We start from the raw sequence: 13,702 nt of genomic DNA, 5'->3' as shown, positions 1-13,702 counted from the left end.
CTTGATCCAGTAGTAAGTGCAGGGAAAAAGCACTTTATAAGCATTTCCTGTAAGTGTATAACCCCTTTAAAGGGGTTGTCCTGGCTTAGAAAAACATGGGGAACTGAACCTACAAGCTGAAAATGGTCAGATTCCTACAGCAGCAGCAGTTTGTGACTATAGTATGACAGATGCCAACCAAAAGGCAGATGTCTGTGGGAAAGTTGACCTAACAAACTGCTTGCTTTCCATACTTGTCAAACAGTGCGGCGATCGGCACAAATGGAAAACCATTCATGACAAACCAGCCGCCACTGAGCTTCAGATCTTCCAGACATTGCGCTGTATTACATTTCTCTGCACACTTGATTAGCAGAAAAACTGTGTGAAGGAAATGCCAAAAGGCCTGTGCACTATGGCTCTCATGATCGGTGGAGGTTCCCAACATGGAAATACACCAGCACTTGCCAAGGCAGAAGACCAGCCTAAAAGTCCCAGACATGGAGATCAATGCCAGGCTCACATAGTGACTAACTTTGGTACTGACCGGGAGTCGTAATACATCTAGTATAGACCTGTGATGTAACTGAACAAACCCTTTAAAGAAATTGTGTAAGGATTACAGAGGCCTCAGCCTAAAGAAAAAACTGAACTATATAATTTACTGTGTGCACTGAACCTTGCACCTTAGAGAAAACCCAAGAGCCATTACAGGTTTATGATTCATCGACTCAGCTGTAAACAGAATACGGCAGTATAAGACGACACAATTAAAGGACTCGTAAGGAAACTGTCTAATTGCCTAACCTCCTTCCGCTTGGCAGCTTCCATGTACTTCTTCAGCAACTGGAGCGGGTGGTGATGGGCTGGCAGCAGAAGCATTATCACAACCTACTCCAGCACAACAAGCCCAGCACAAAAGGGACATGTACATTGCTTTAAAATGCAAGCAGTGTTTGTGGCTGCTGGCTGGATTTGCTAAGTCTCCCACAGGAACACTTGGCTAGGTGGTCTCCAGGGGTCGGCACTGACAAAACACCAGAGGAGACTATACATAGGGTACATTAACAGCACTGCTGGGAGAGAGAGAAAAGCCAGTATGTGTATTTCAGGACTGACAGGCCAAAGGAGGAGTCAGTGGTGGAAGATGCTAATACGGATACATGCTTTGCACCAATCCTATGTCCTGAGCCTATACACATTTATGGTGCACATCCTCACTAAGCTACAGTGGACTGGCAGTACCACCACTTACTAGATTTCACATCCCTAAGGCTCCTATACACTTTACAGATTTGTCAGGCTTCGCTGAGTGTATGTAATGTGTATGACAACCAACTAGCTCTCCCCCTACGGATGATATCAGGTGAGAGAAGGATCAGGAACTCTGGATCTCCACTGCCCAACTCTTGTTCTGAGCTGTCTGGCAGTGGCTTACCTTCCCGAAACGAACACACAAGCACACTGCCAAGTATTCTTGTGTTCTCTATGGGGAGCGGCTCCAAGAGCTCTGACTACATCTTCCCCAGAACCAAGGAGACCCATATTCTGTGTATGGAGCTCTTCCTATGCTCCAGCAACAGATTATGTCAGTGAAGCAGTCCTCCATTTCAGAAGACTGTGTGTAAGTACTCGTCTTCTCATGACACCAGCCGCCCCCCTCAGGAGGATTAGTAGATTTATGTCCCCTTTACTGTGTAGTATTATAGATGCCACAGATTTTACACTAAACATGTCAACCTAAGTGTACTTGTGAAGCTCAGGGCTACTAAAACTATTACAATGTTGTACCGCTTTACTGTTCCTATTTTATAACGCTGACATGTTACAGAAAATTCAGGCTTGAGAGACAGGGACAGCCAAAAACAAGCATGGCGACAATTCATGATCCCAAAAGACGGTCCCCATGGTTTGCAGCAGCCAGTAAGGCCCTATATTTAGAGGCAAGCACAGATGCTTAGAGAAAGGCTTTCCTCATGTCCTGTCCCTAAAACAAGCGTATTCCCAGGAGGACCATAAAATGGCCACATGGACAGAGCCTTATGGTGATCATAAAGCTTCCAATTCTTCACCCTGATGTAAAGCTCAGAAAAAAAGGGATTTTTCTAGACACTATGTTCCTAAAAGATTTGTTTTTGCTGCAAGTACTGACAAACTGCTTAATTTTCTTCTGGTGTTTGTTTTGGGGGGGCAGGCAATGGATTACTGCAAGCCACATATTGTAGTCTATGTAGTGCTGGGTATGGTAGTGCCAGCCCAGAGGCATGGTGTGGCATACTAACACTATATGTAATGGTGACACAGTAGCATAAAGACCCTATTATATTAAGATAAAATCTGCCAAATCAAGCAGATATTTCCCTGTGTAATATAGCCAGTGATCAGCAGACTGATGCAGTCTTTCAACATGTCAAAAATAAACAGCCGCACACCCCTCTATGTAATAAGATGCCCAATCAATGGCTTAGGGAAGGGCCTGCACGATTATCAAGACACGTAATAGGCTAATACTACCTTAAAACCGTGTCATGTGACAATTATTAGAATTCTAATGTTGCCAACTCCTCTTAAGGAGCCCTTTCTTAAGATACCTGAATGGATTGCACAGTGAAAGGGTGTACCCCTACTTGCAATAAATCCCAGGGCCCCCTGCTGTATCCATCTGTACATTGACAAGAAATATAGCAAGACTTAGATGTTGTATGGCATAAACTGAAAATCTACTATTCTGCCAGGGCTACAAGGGGATACAACCGTGCGGTATACTTACCTGTCCCGCTCCGCGGCAGTTGCGGCTTCCTGGGCCGCTGTCATGGTTTTGACAACATTTCCTGATGTACCGCTCCCACAGGAAATGGCCGCTCAGCACAGATACTGTGCTTTGCACTATGCTGAGAGGCACGTCAGTAGATGTTGTCAAAATGATTACAGTGGCGCACAGAGGGAAGACGTGAACTGGGAGCTGTGGCGGGGTGGGACAGGTAAGTATACCGCACTGTTGTATCCCCCGCAGCCCTGGCAGAATATTAGAAGTTTATACTGGACAACCTCTTAACTAAGCTTTATTGTATATGAAGGTACATGGTGCCATATTACAGTACATGCAACCACATCCCTTACATCTAAGGCATGAGCGTGAGGGTGTTGACATATATTCTAGATAACAGTTCATAGAAAGCATCATATTATTCATGAAGGTTCTGTTGTGAGATTGATGTGACATTTTGACAAAATTATACAAATGACCTTGACCAGAAGGTTGTTACCAGGAAGAGAATGTGTGTAGGCCCAGGGCTGTGAGGGGAGAGCAGTGCGTGTGTGTAGGCCCAGGGCTGTGAGGGGAGAGCAGTGCGTGTGTGTAGGCCCAGGGCTGTGAGGGGAGAGCAGTGCGTGTGTGTAGGCCCAGGGCTGTGAGGGGAGAGCAGTGCGTGTGTGTAGGCCCAGGGCTGTGAGGGGAGAGCAGTGCGTGTGTGTAGGCCCAGGGCTGTGAGGGGAGAGCAGTGTGTGTGTGTAGGCCCAGGGCTGTGAGGGGAGAGCAGTGCGTGTGTGTAGGCCCAGGGCTGTGAGGGGAGAGCAGTGCGTGTGTGTAGGCCCAGGGCTGTGAGGGGAGAGCAGTGCGTGTGTGTAGGCGTGTGTGTGTGTGTGTGTGTGTGTGTGTGTAGGCCCAGGGCTGTGAGGGGAGAGCAGTGCATGTGTGTAGGCCCAGGGCTGTGAGGGGAGAGCAGTGTGTGTGTGTAGGCCCAGGGCTGTGAGGGGAGAGCAGTGTGTGTAGGCCCACATACACTGTGTGTCCAGCATTGTGCGTCTAGTGCTGTGCGTGTACCTGCTATGAGGAAACCTGTGTTTGTCCAGTGCTGTATGTGCCCGTGTGTAGGTACCCGGTGTTGTATGTCTGCACCCAGTGCTGTCAATAATCATTGCTGTGTGTACTCTTTGGTGTATTTGTGAGCCCAGTGCTGTGTGTACATAATACTGAATATGTATATGCAGTCACTGTTGTAGGTACTTGCTGCATATGCCCAATACTTTTTGTACCCATTGTCATATATGCACACTGCTGTGGGTACCGAATGTTGTATGTCTGTACCAAGCGCTGTATATAGTCACTGCTGTGTGTACTCTGTGTGATATTTGTGAACCCTGTGCTGTGTGTACACAATGCTGAATATGTATATACATTCACTGTTGTAGACACTTTTTGCTGTATATGCTCAGAGCTGTGTATCCAGTGTTGCATGTGTGTAGACGTTGGGTACAGTGATGCTGAACATGCCCAGAGCTGTATGCATGTACCCAATGCAGTATATGTCAAAAGCAGTGTACCCAATGCTGTATATGCCATGGGCTGTATGTGTTTACCCAGTGCTGTATATGAGTATATGCACAGTGGGTACCCAATGCTATATAGGCGTATTGCTGAATATACATAGTGTAGTGTGCATCTGGTGCTGTACATACCCAGAGCTGTGTATGCCCAGTGATGTATGTACCCGGTGCAGTATACATCATACTCAATACTGTAAAAGCCCAGAGTTGTGTGTACCCTGTGCTATATACATAGTGCTCATTGCTGTATGTGCCCTGAGCTGTTTGTACCCGATGCTGTATACATGGTACTCGTTGCTGTACAAGCCCAGAGCTGTGTGTACCCTGTGCTATATACATAGTGCTTATTGCTGTATGTGCCCTGAGCTGTTTGTACCCGATGCTGTATACATGGTACTCGTTGCTGTACAAGCCCAGAGCTGTGTGCACCGGGTGCTGTATGTGCCCAGAGCTGTGTGTACCCAGTGCTGTATACATGGTGCTGTATGTACCCGGTACTGTGTATACATGGTGTGTACTCATTGCTGTATGTGCCCGATGCTGTGTGTACCCAGTGCCGTGTATACATGGTGCTGTATATACCCAGTACTGTGTATACATGGTGTGTTCTCATTGCTGTGTGTGCCCAGAGCTGTATACATGGTGCTGTATATACCCAGTACTGTGTATACATGGTGTGTTCTCATTGCTGTGTGTGCCCAGAGCTGTATACATGGTGCTGTATATACCCAGTACTGTGTATACATGGTGTGTTCTCATTGCTGTGTGTGCCCAGAGCTGTATACATGGTGCTGTATGTACCCGGTACTGTGTATACATGGTGTGTACTCATTGCTGTATACAGTGTGTGCTCATTTCTGTATACATGGTGTGTACTCATTGCTGTATACAGTGTGTGCTCATTTCTGTATACATGGTGTGTACTCATTGCTGTATACATGGTGTGTACTCATTGCTGTATACATGGTGTGTACTCATTGCTGTATACAGTGTGTGCTCATTTCTGTATACATGGTGTGTACTCATTGCTGTATACAGTGTGTGCTCATTTCTGTATACATGGTGTGTACTCATTGCTGTATACAGTGTGTGCTCATTTCTGTATACATGGTGTGTACTCATTGCTGTATACATGGTGTGTACTCATTGCTGTATACATGGTGTGTACTCATTGCTGTATACATGGTGTGTACTCATTGCTGTATACATGGTGTGTACTCATTGCTGTATACATGGTGTGTACTCATTGCTGTATACATGGTGTGTACTCATTGCTGTATACATGGTGTGTACTCATTGCTGTATACAGTGTGTGCTCATTTCTGTATACATGGTGTGTGCTCATTTCTGTATACATGGTGTGTGCTCATTTCTGTATACATGGTGTGTACTCATTGCTGTATGTGCAGAGCCGTGAGGGTGGATGGTGCAGCAGGACAATGGACAGGCCGGACAGGAGACTTACATTTCTGAAGTCCAGTGTTCATCTGCGGCTGAGGGAGAAGCTGAAGGCGAGGTCCCCTGGTCCTGGCTAACAGGCCAGCATGGCAGAGCTGCACTAACACCGCATGGGGGGGTCACCACACTCCGCCTCGCTCTGTACATGGAGAGAGAAAGCACAGGTCAGACCGGGGGCAGCAGCAGACACACTGCGGGGCGTAGCCACAGGAGGGCCGCGCTGCAGCCAATGTGCGTCCGGGCCCACCCAACCAGCACCGGGGGAACAATGAGGACACACGGAGCACACAGGCGGCCGGCGGGAGGGAGGAGGGGACGGCCAGGCCGCACAGGAGGCTGCGCTCACTCACCACGGCTGGATCGGATGATCAATGGCAGAGATCAGCCCCGTCCTCCTAGTGCCTGCTGATTTGCCGATTACTATTTGGTGAATCAGCAGGCACTGAGAGAAGGGGCTGAACTCTCCCCATTGGTCCGCCCGGCACAAGTGACGTCAGCACGTACTAACGCTATGCGTCATGTCGTCACACGCAATCTAAACTGAGGCGCTCCCGCCCACCGCCATTTCATTGATGGGAGGAGCCTCGCGCATGTAGCCGCTATGGCCCCGCCCACCATCTCTTCTGCGGCTCATAATTTACCGCACTGTAGTCTGAACAGGGGCGGGTGCGGTTTAATATAGGGCGTTAATAGAAAAAAAAAAAGGAATCTTATTCTTTCTTTATTGTTCCCCATTATCAACCACCTTACTGACAGGCAGCTGGTGCGGGCGACATTAATCCAGTATTTTCCCCAGACATCAGTAATACACCACAGACTACAGCTCGTCTTCTCATCCTGCAGACAATATGCCCAGAGGTGGGAGGCGATCATTACTATGGAGAAAATGTTGGCAGGTAGAGGTCCTGGAGACAGCAGCACTCCGGACTGTGCAGGTTTCATGTAACCACAGGATACTAGTGCAGCTGGGTTACACCTACCCTCCCCATGTGCTACATGTACTGTACTACCCTCCCCATGTGCTACATGTATTATACTGTACTGCACTGCCCTCCCCATGTGCTACATGTACTGTACTGTACTACCCTCCCCATGTGCTACATGTATTATACTGTACTGCCCTCCCCATGTGCTACATGTACTGTACTACCCTCCCCATGTGCTACATGTACTGTACTACCCTCCCCATGTGCTACATGTACTGCACTGCCCTCCCCATGTGCTACATGTACTATACTGTACTGCACTACCCTCCCCATGTGCTACATGTACTATACTGTACTGCACTACCCTCCCCATGTGCTACATGTACTATACTGTACTGCACTACCCTCCCCATGTGCTACATGTACTGCACTGCCCTCCCCATGTGCTACATGTACTATACTGTACTGTACTGCCCTCCCCATGTGCTACATGTACTGTACTACCCTCCCCATGTGCTACATGTACTGCTCTACCCTCCCCATGTGCTACATGTACTATACTGTACTGCACTACCCTCCCCATGTGCTACATGTACTGCACTGCCCTCCCCATGTGCTACATGTACTGCACTGCCCTCCCCATGTGCTACATGTACTATACTGTACTGCACTACCCTCCCCATGTGCTACATGTACTATACTGTACTGTACTGCCCTCCCCATGTGCTACATGTACTGCACTGCCCTCCCCATGTGCTACATGTACTGCACTGCCCTCCCCATGTGCTACATGTACTATACTGTACTGCACTACCCTCCCCATGTGCTACATGTACTGCACTGCCCTCCCCATGTGCTACATGTACTATACTGTACTGTACTGCCCTCCCCATGTGCTACATGTACTGCACTGCCCTCCCCATGTGCTACATGTACTATACTGTACTGCCCTCCCCATGTGCTACATGTACTGCACTGCCCTCCCCATGTGCTACATGTACTATACTGTACTGTACTGCCATCCCCATGTGCTACATGTACTATACTACCCTCCCCATTACATGTACTGTACTGCCCTCCCCCTGTGCTATATGTACTGTACTGTACTGCCCTCCCCATGTGCTACATGTACTGCACTGCCCTCCCCATGTGCTACATGTATTATACTGTACTGCCCTCCCCATGTGCTACATGTACTGTACTGTACTGCCCTCCCCATGTGCTACATGTACTTTACTGTACTACCCTCCCCATGTGCTACATGTACTGTACTGCCCTCCCCATGTGCTACATGTACTGTACTGCCCTCCCCATGTGCTACATGTACTGCACTGTACTGCCCTCCCCATGTGCTACATGTATTATACTGTACTGCCCTCCCCATGTGCTACATGTACTGCACTGCCCTCCCCATGTGCTACATGTACTGCACTGCCCTCCCCATGTGCTACATGTATTATACTGTACTGCCCTCCCCATGTGCTACATGTACTGCACTACCCTCCCCATGTGCTACATGTACTGCACTGCCCTCCCCATGTGCTACATGTATTATACTGTACTGCCCTCCCCATGTGCTACATGTACTGTACTGTCCTCCCCCTGTGCTACATGTACTGTCCTCCCCATGTGCTACATGTACTGTACTGCCCTCCCCATGTGCTACATGTACTGCACTGTACTGTCCTCCCCATGTGCTACATGTACTGTACAGTACTACCCTCCCCATGTGCTACATGTACTGTACTGCCCTCCCCATGTGCTACATGTACTGTACTGCTCTTCTCATGTGCTACATGTATTATACTGTACTGCTCTTCTCATGTGCTACATGTACTATACCGTACTGCTCTCCCCATGTGCTACATGTACCGTACTGCTCTCCCCATGTGCTACATGTACTGTACTGCTCTCCCCATGTGCTACATGTATTGTACTGTACTGCTCTCCCCATGTGCTACATGTACTGTACTGCTCTCCCCATGTGCTACATGTACTGTACTGTACCGCTCTCCCCATGTGCTACATGTACTGTACTGTACTGCCCTCCCCATGTGCTACATGTACTGTACTGCTCAGGGCTGCAGAGTAGGAGTAAGTTTTTGTTTGAGTCAAAATTTTGTAATTTATTTTTTTCATTTGAATTTTATAAATGTTCCTCATTAATATATTTTATGTTCTATCAATCTAAGGAGCTTATTTATAACAACCAGAAAAACGTTTAATTACACAGGGTTAAGCATGTCCCCCATATATCAGTAATAAAGCACTGGCCCTATTAGATAAGGGTGGTTGGGGAGAAGTTAGTAGTCACTATTTGGCAGCTTGTTTCTGAGCTGAAAGAGTCCATTGTGTGTGGGGAGATCTGTGCTGTTCTCTTCCTGGATGCTGGATGACTGTATATGAGCAGCAGTGTAATATGAAGATATCCTGTGTAATATAGAGGAGGAGGAGGAGGAGAAGACATAAGTAGTGTAGCAGTAACCTTTGTCCTTAGTGTGGTGTTTTCTCTCTGGGAGAAGATTGTGTTTTCCTTTAGTGTGCTATGGCTGCAGCAGGCTGTGTATCTGTGTGTGCTATGGCTGCAGCAGGCTGTGTATCTGTGTGTGCTATGGCTGCAGCAGGCTGTGTATCTGTGTGTGCTATGGCTGCAGCAGGCTGTGTATCTGTGTGTGCTATGGCTGCAGCAGGCTGTGTATCTGTGTGTGCTATGGCTACAGTAGGCTGTGTGTGTGCGTGCTATGGCTGCAGCAGGCTGTGTATCTGTGTGTGCTATGGCTGCAGCAGCCTGTGTATCTGTGTGCGCTATGGCTGCAGCAGGCTGTGTATCTGTGTGTGCTATGGCTGCAGCAGGCTGTGTATCTGTGTGTGCTATGGCTGCAGCAGCCTGTGTATCTGTGTGTGCTATGGCTGCAGCAGCCTGTGTATCTGTGTGCGCTATGGCTGCAGCAGGCTGTGTATCTGTGTGTGCTATGGCTGCAGCAGGCTGTGTATCTGTGTGTGCTATGGCTGCAGCAGGCTGTGTATCTGTGTGTGCTATGGCTGCAGCAGGCTGTGTGTGTGCGTGCTATGGCTGCAGCAGGCTGTGTATCTGTGTGTGCTATGGCTGCAGCAGGCTGTGTATCTGTGTGTGCTATGGCTGCAGTAGGCTGTGTATCTGTGTGTGCTATGGCTACAGCAGGCTGTGTATCTGTGTGTGTGTGCTCTATGGCTGCAGGAGGCTGTGTGTGTGTGTGTGTGTGTGCGCTCTATTGCTGCAGTAGGCTGTGTGTGTGTGTGTGCTATGGCTGCAGCAGGCTGTGTGTGTGTTAGTGAGAGGCAGAGATTACAGGGGTGTTTTGAGGCAAGTGAAAAATACAGGGTAGTTGGGATCATAATAAAGAAGTCCTATTTACCAATCCCCATGTCCCCGCAGTGCAGCATTACAGCCCATGGCCCCCCCATCCTGTGATGTCATAGCCCCACTCAGAATTGTCCACTCAGCCAATCAGTAAGTGATGCGGGACACAGCTGTAGTCACTGACTGTCTGAGCGGGTAGTTCCTGTGGGGCTGAGATGATTCAGGAGCGCAGACTCTGACAGAGAGCTGATAAATCTGGGACTATGTCTGAGCACCTCTATATCACTATGGCTGACCCCTCTATATCACTTTAACCTCTATGGCACAGGTGCCTGGCATTGTTAGTAGTTTTACTTTGTGTATGGAGAATATTAGTGAGTTGTTCAGGACATGGAGACTGGAGACTGGCTGCATCCACTGCACACAGGAGAATTTGCTCTATATCTTTGCCTAATTTCCTCAGAATTCACCCAAGGATCATGTAGGACATTAGGAAGAAGCTGCTGAGCCAGGTGTACTTTACACCAGTGTGATAAATACCTCCCCTGGTGTCTGACCAGCCATTTATGAAGGAGTCAGTCCCTGATAAAATTCAGGAGTTGGAGTCGGAGCTGCGGCTTACTGACTCCACAGCCCTAATAGTGCTCTATCTGTGCCCTTATGGGCCATTCTCTCTACACTACATGTACAGCTCCTAAACTATGCTACATGTACCGTACTGCTTTTACCTTGTTCTGTTGGCTCTAAAACCAGAACAATAGTACCTACTCTGTCCATAAGTCCCCTGTGTGTTTTAATTCTGCAGTCATATGTGACTCCCCATTGCCTCTACCCCTTCTTTATCCTACTGTAGGTTAGCAAGAAAAGAAGAAAGACTGTGAAGAGATACATAACTACAGGAGATTACACACTAGGGGGGGGGGATTTATCAGCACAATTTTTTGGTGTTTGGTGAGCACTGCATAAACTACAAACGCAGGAGAATCTGTTGGTTTTAGATATTTTATTACTGCAATTAAAAAAAGTTGTTTAAGGGTCACTATCATTTGGGAAATTTTATGACATGTCAAAAGTTTTGAGTGGTCTGGATCTGAGTGTTTAGACCTTTACCTTTATCGGGAGAACGAGGCAGGGAGAAGACCGTGCTGCAGCACATCCTCAGGCTCATAATGTAAGTCTATGGAGCCAGACACTTTTTTTCTTACACAGAGCGGGGAGAATATGAGCAGCAGTGGGGTCCTCTCCCCACTGGTTCTCCGCATTGGTATGGGTCTGAACACTCATGGGGGAAATTGTGACTGCAACCACCTATAAGGTGGTCAGAGGTTACCCAAACCCCATGCGTCAGTGGTAAAGATGCTTTATGCTCTGCACATCCCAACAAAACCTCCGAACCAGTTCACTGGGGCTGCTATCTAGATTCCGCCTCACATCATATTACAGACGCAAGGCCATACTGAAAGCAACATAGATTTTTTTTTGATGCCTTCAGTTATAGTCAAGACTTGCATCCACAACACAAAAGCACTCGTGTCCATATTGCGCATTTGGAGGCCATCTCACAATGTGCTGCAGTGACACCACGGGTATGCCCTCTTGTATGTTCACACTGAGCAATAGGTGAGGAATTTCCTGCAAAATCCTCGGTTAATTTAATGCGTAATCCGTTTGAAATTCCGTCTATGAAACATATACAGAGCAATGTCCCCTTGTGTTCAATGGGATTTCTGCTGTTCACAATTTATGCATATAATATGCTTTTATGTTAATTCTTTGGTTAGATTCCGGCAGAGAAATCCCATAGAAGTCAATGGGGCTTTGGATTTCCGCTTTCCACCTGTATGGCGTGGAATATGTGCTGCAAGCATCCTTTTCAGCATTGTCTACGTCTTCTGCCACATTCCACCCACAATTCTGTGTGGAATTGCCATGGAATTCCACGCCAACTCAAGAAGAGGAAATTTTCCACTTGAAAATCGGTGTGAACATACCCTTAGGATTGTGTAATATGCATGCACAGGTTTAAGGGAATGGAGGTAACACCAAAAGCCCATTGGTGCCTGAGATCAATTTGCTTCCAATGGATAAGTGTCTATTTCATCCCCTTTACAGTATAAGATGCATCAATTTTTATATCATTTGCAATACTTACAGTTTCATTTGTGAGTTGAGCTACTGCTTTACCTACATGTTAGGCTCATTTCATACCATGACTGTGGAGTCTATTCAATGTATATGCCAATGTGCAAAGCCCAGTACTGGCAAGAATATTGTTGTAAAGAGAAAACATCCAGAGAAAGGGGTCCTGGGGATATAAACAACTCAGAGGTGGATGTCAGGTATCATTCTAATCAACAGGTGGTGCACAGTCATCCAAATTGCAGCCAAATACAACTATGGGGCTCCAGCTAAGGCTAGGTTCACATCTGTGCTGGAAGCTCCATTGTGGTTCCATTCATCTGCTCTATCTTGGAGCAAAAGAATAAAAAGAAATGGAGCAGGCAGATTCACTGCACAGTGGATGCCAACAGAGCTCGACAGACTCCAATGACTTAGAGTCTGTTGGGTTGATGACATAGTGTTTGTGAAATGACTGGATTGAGTGTGTGTAGCAAGCCATCAGTGAGCAGCACCTATCCCCCCACCTCTACATGCCGCTGCCCTGTTACACACTGCACAGAACTAATGTGTCATCTAAGCTGTTCTGTATTCTTTTTGCCATCTTCACAGCTTCTGTTTTTTTCAACTCAGTCCATTTCCCAGCCTGCCCCTCCATTCTCCATAGACTTATATTGGCAGCTTGTAATCTAATCCCTCAGTGAGCTGCAATGTTTGTTTTTTTTAGAACAAAAGGTGAGCTGTTTTTCAGCATAAAGGTTTATTTGGGGAGGGGGAATAAAGAAGCCCGATGAGATAGGTAAGAATTTTTCTCTGATAAGCTATATTAGGGTAGCTTTACACGTACCGTATCGCAGCTGATCTTCTGCTGTGGTTTCGCAGGGGATTTTACAGTGCGGATTTAATGCGGTGTTCATTCATTTAGTCAAATCTGCTGCGGATCTGCAGCAGAAAATACGGTACGTGTGAAACTACCCTTACATTGTTTCTTAGATGTGTCTGTGCTCGATCGATTTATCCCAAGTATGTAAAGTAACAGCAAAGAAACAACATCAAGGGGAGAAATCATTGTTGATGATTATAAGAGACTTATGTGTGTTACGTTCAATGGATAGATTGTAAACTTTTCCATGATGTATAATGGATGTCATAACAGCCTATGGGAAACTGATGCAGCTGTTAAGCATACATATAACCCATCATTCACCCATAGGCTATAATGGCAGCCATGAAAAGCACATAATGTATATGTTAAATGTGATATGAGCCTGTGACAGGCTCCATATTTCAGCATCTGTTACCCATAGTCTAATATGGTTTCCGCTTAACAGAAGTTGCTTTACAAGATACCATCTATGGAAATAGAATAATATATGACACTATTACACTGCTCTTTTTTCTTATACACTGATGTATACCAACAAGATGCAGACAGTCTTCTGGCCTCCATCTGACAATGCACTAAGGCACATTTACTGTGTACACTGGGAGCTTTTTGAAAGACCTGCCATTAGTAACTTGTGATGACATCTCAAACCTTAGTACACATGGCAGT

The 13,702-nt window shown here is 46.9% G+C and overlaps 1 protein-coding gene across 6 annotated transcripts in view; it reads right to left on the bottom strand.

Annotated features, from left to right (window-relative positions):
* Window positions 1–13,702, bottom strand: part of FAM222B (family with sequence similarity 222 member B) — a 100,970-nt gene that overhangs the window by 13,628 nt on the left and 73,640 nt on the right. For 4 of the 6 annotated variants that reach the window (XM_069944480.1, XM_069944474.1, XM_069944475.1 and 1 more), the window contains one exon: window positions 5,771–5,902. Coding sequence is in view for 5 of the 6 variants with exons in the window: in XM_069944474.1 (XP_069800575.1) it covers window positions 5,771–5,792 (22 nt within the window). In the remaining variant the exon portion in view is untranslated. Of the gene's footprint in view, window positions 1–5,770; window positions 5,903–6,113; window positions 6,230–6,517; window positions 6,610–13,702 lie in introns of those variants that run through there. The other 2 variants (XM_069944479.1, XM_069944477.1) reach the window with 2 other exon arrangements.

The sequence above is a fragment of the Dendropsophus ebraccatus genome, chromosome 11 (genome assembly GCF_027789765.1).
Source record: "Dendropsophus ebraccatus isolate aDenEbr1 chromosome 11, aDenEbr1.pat, whole genome shotgun sequence".
NCBI lineage: Eukaryota > Metazoa > Chordata > Amphibia > Anura > Hylidae > Dendropsophus > Dendropsophus ebraccatus.
The sequence above is the reverse complement of the archived record's forward strand: the minus strand, read 5'-3'. Positions and strand labels throughout refer to the sequence as shown.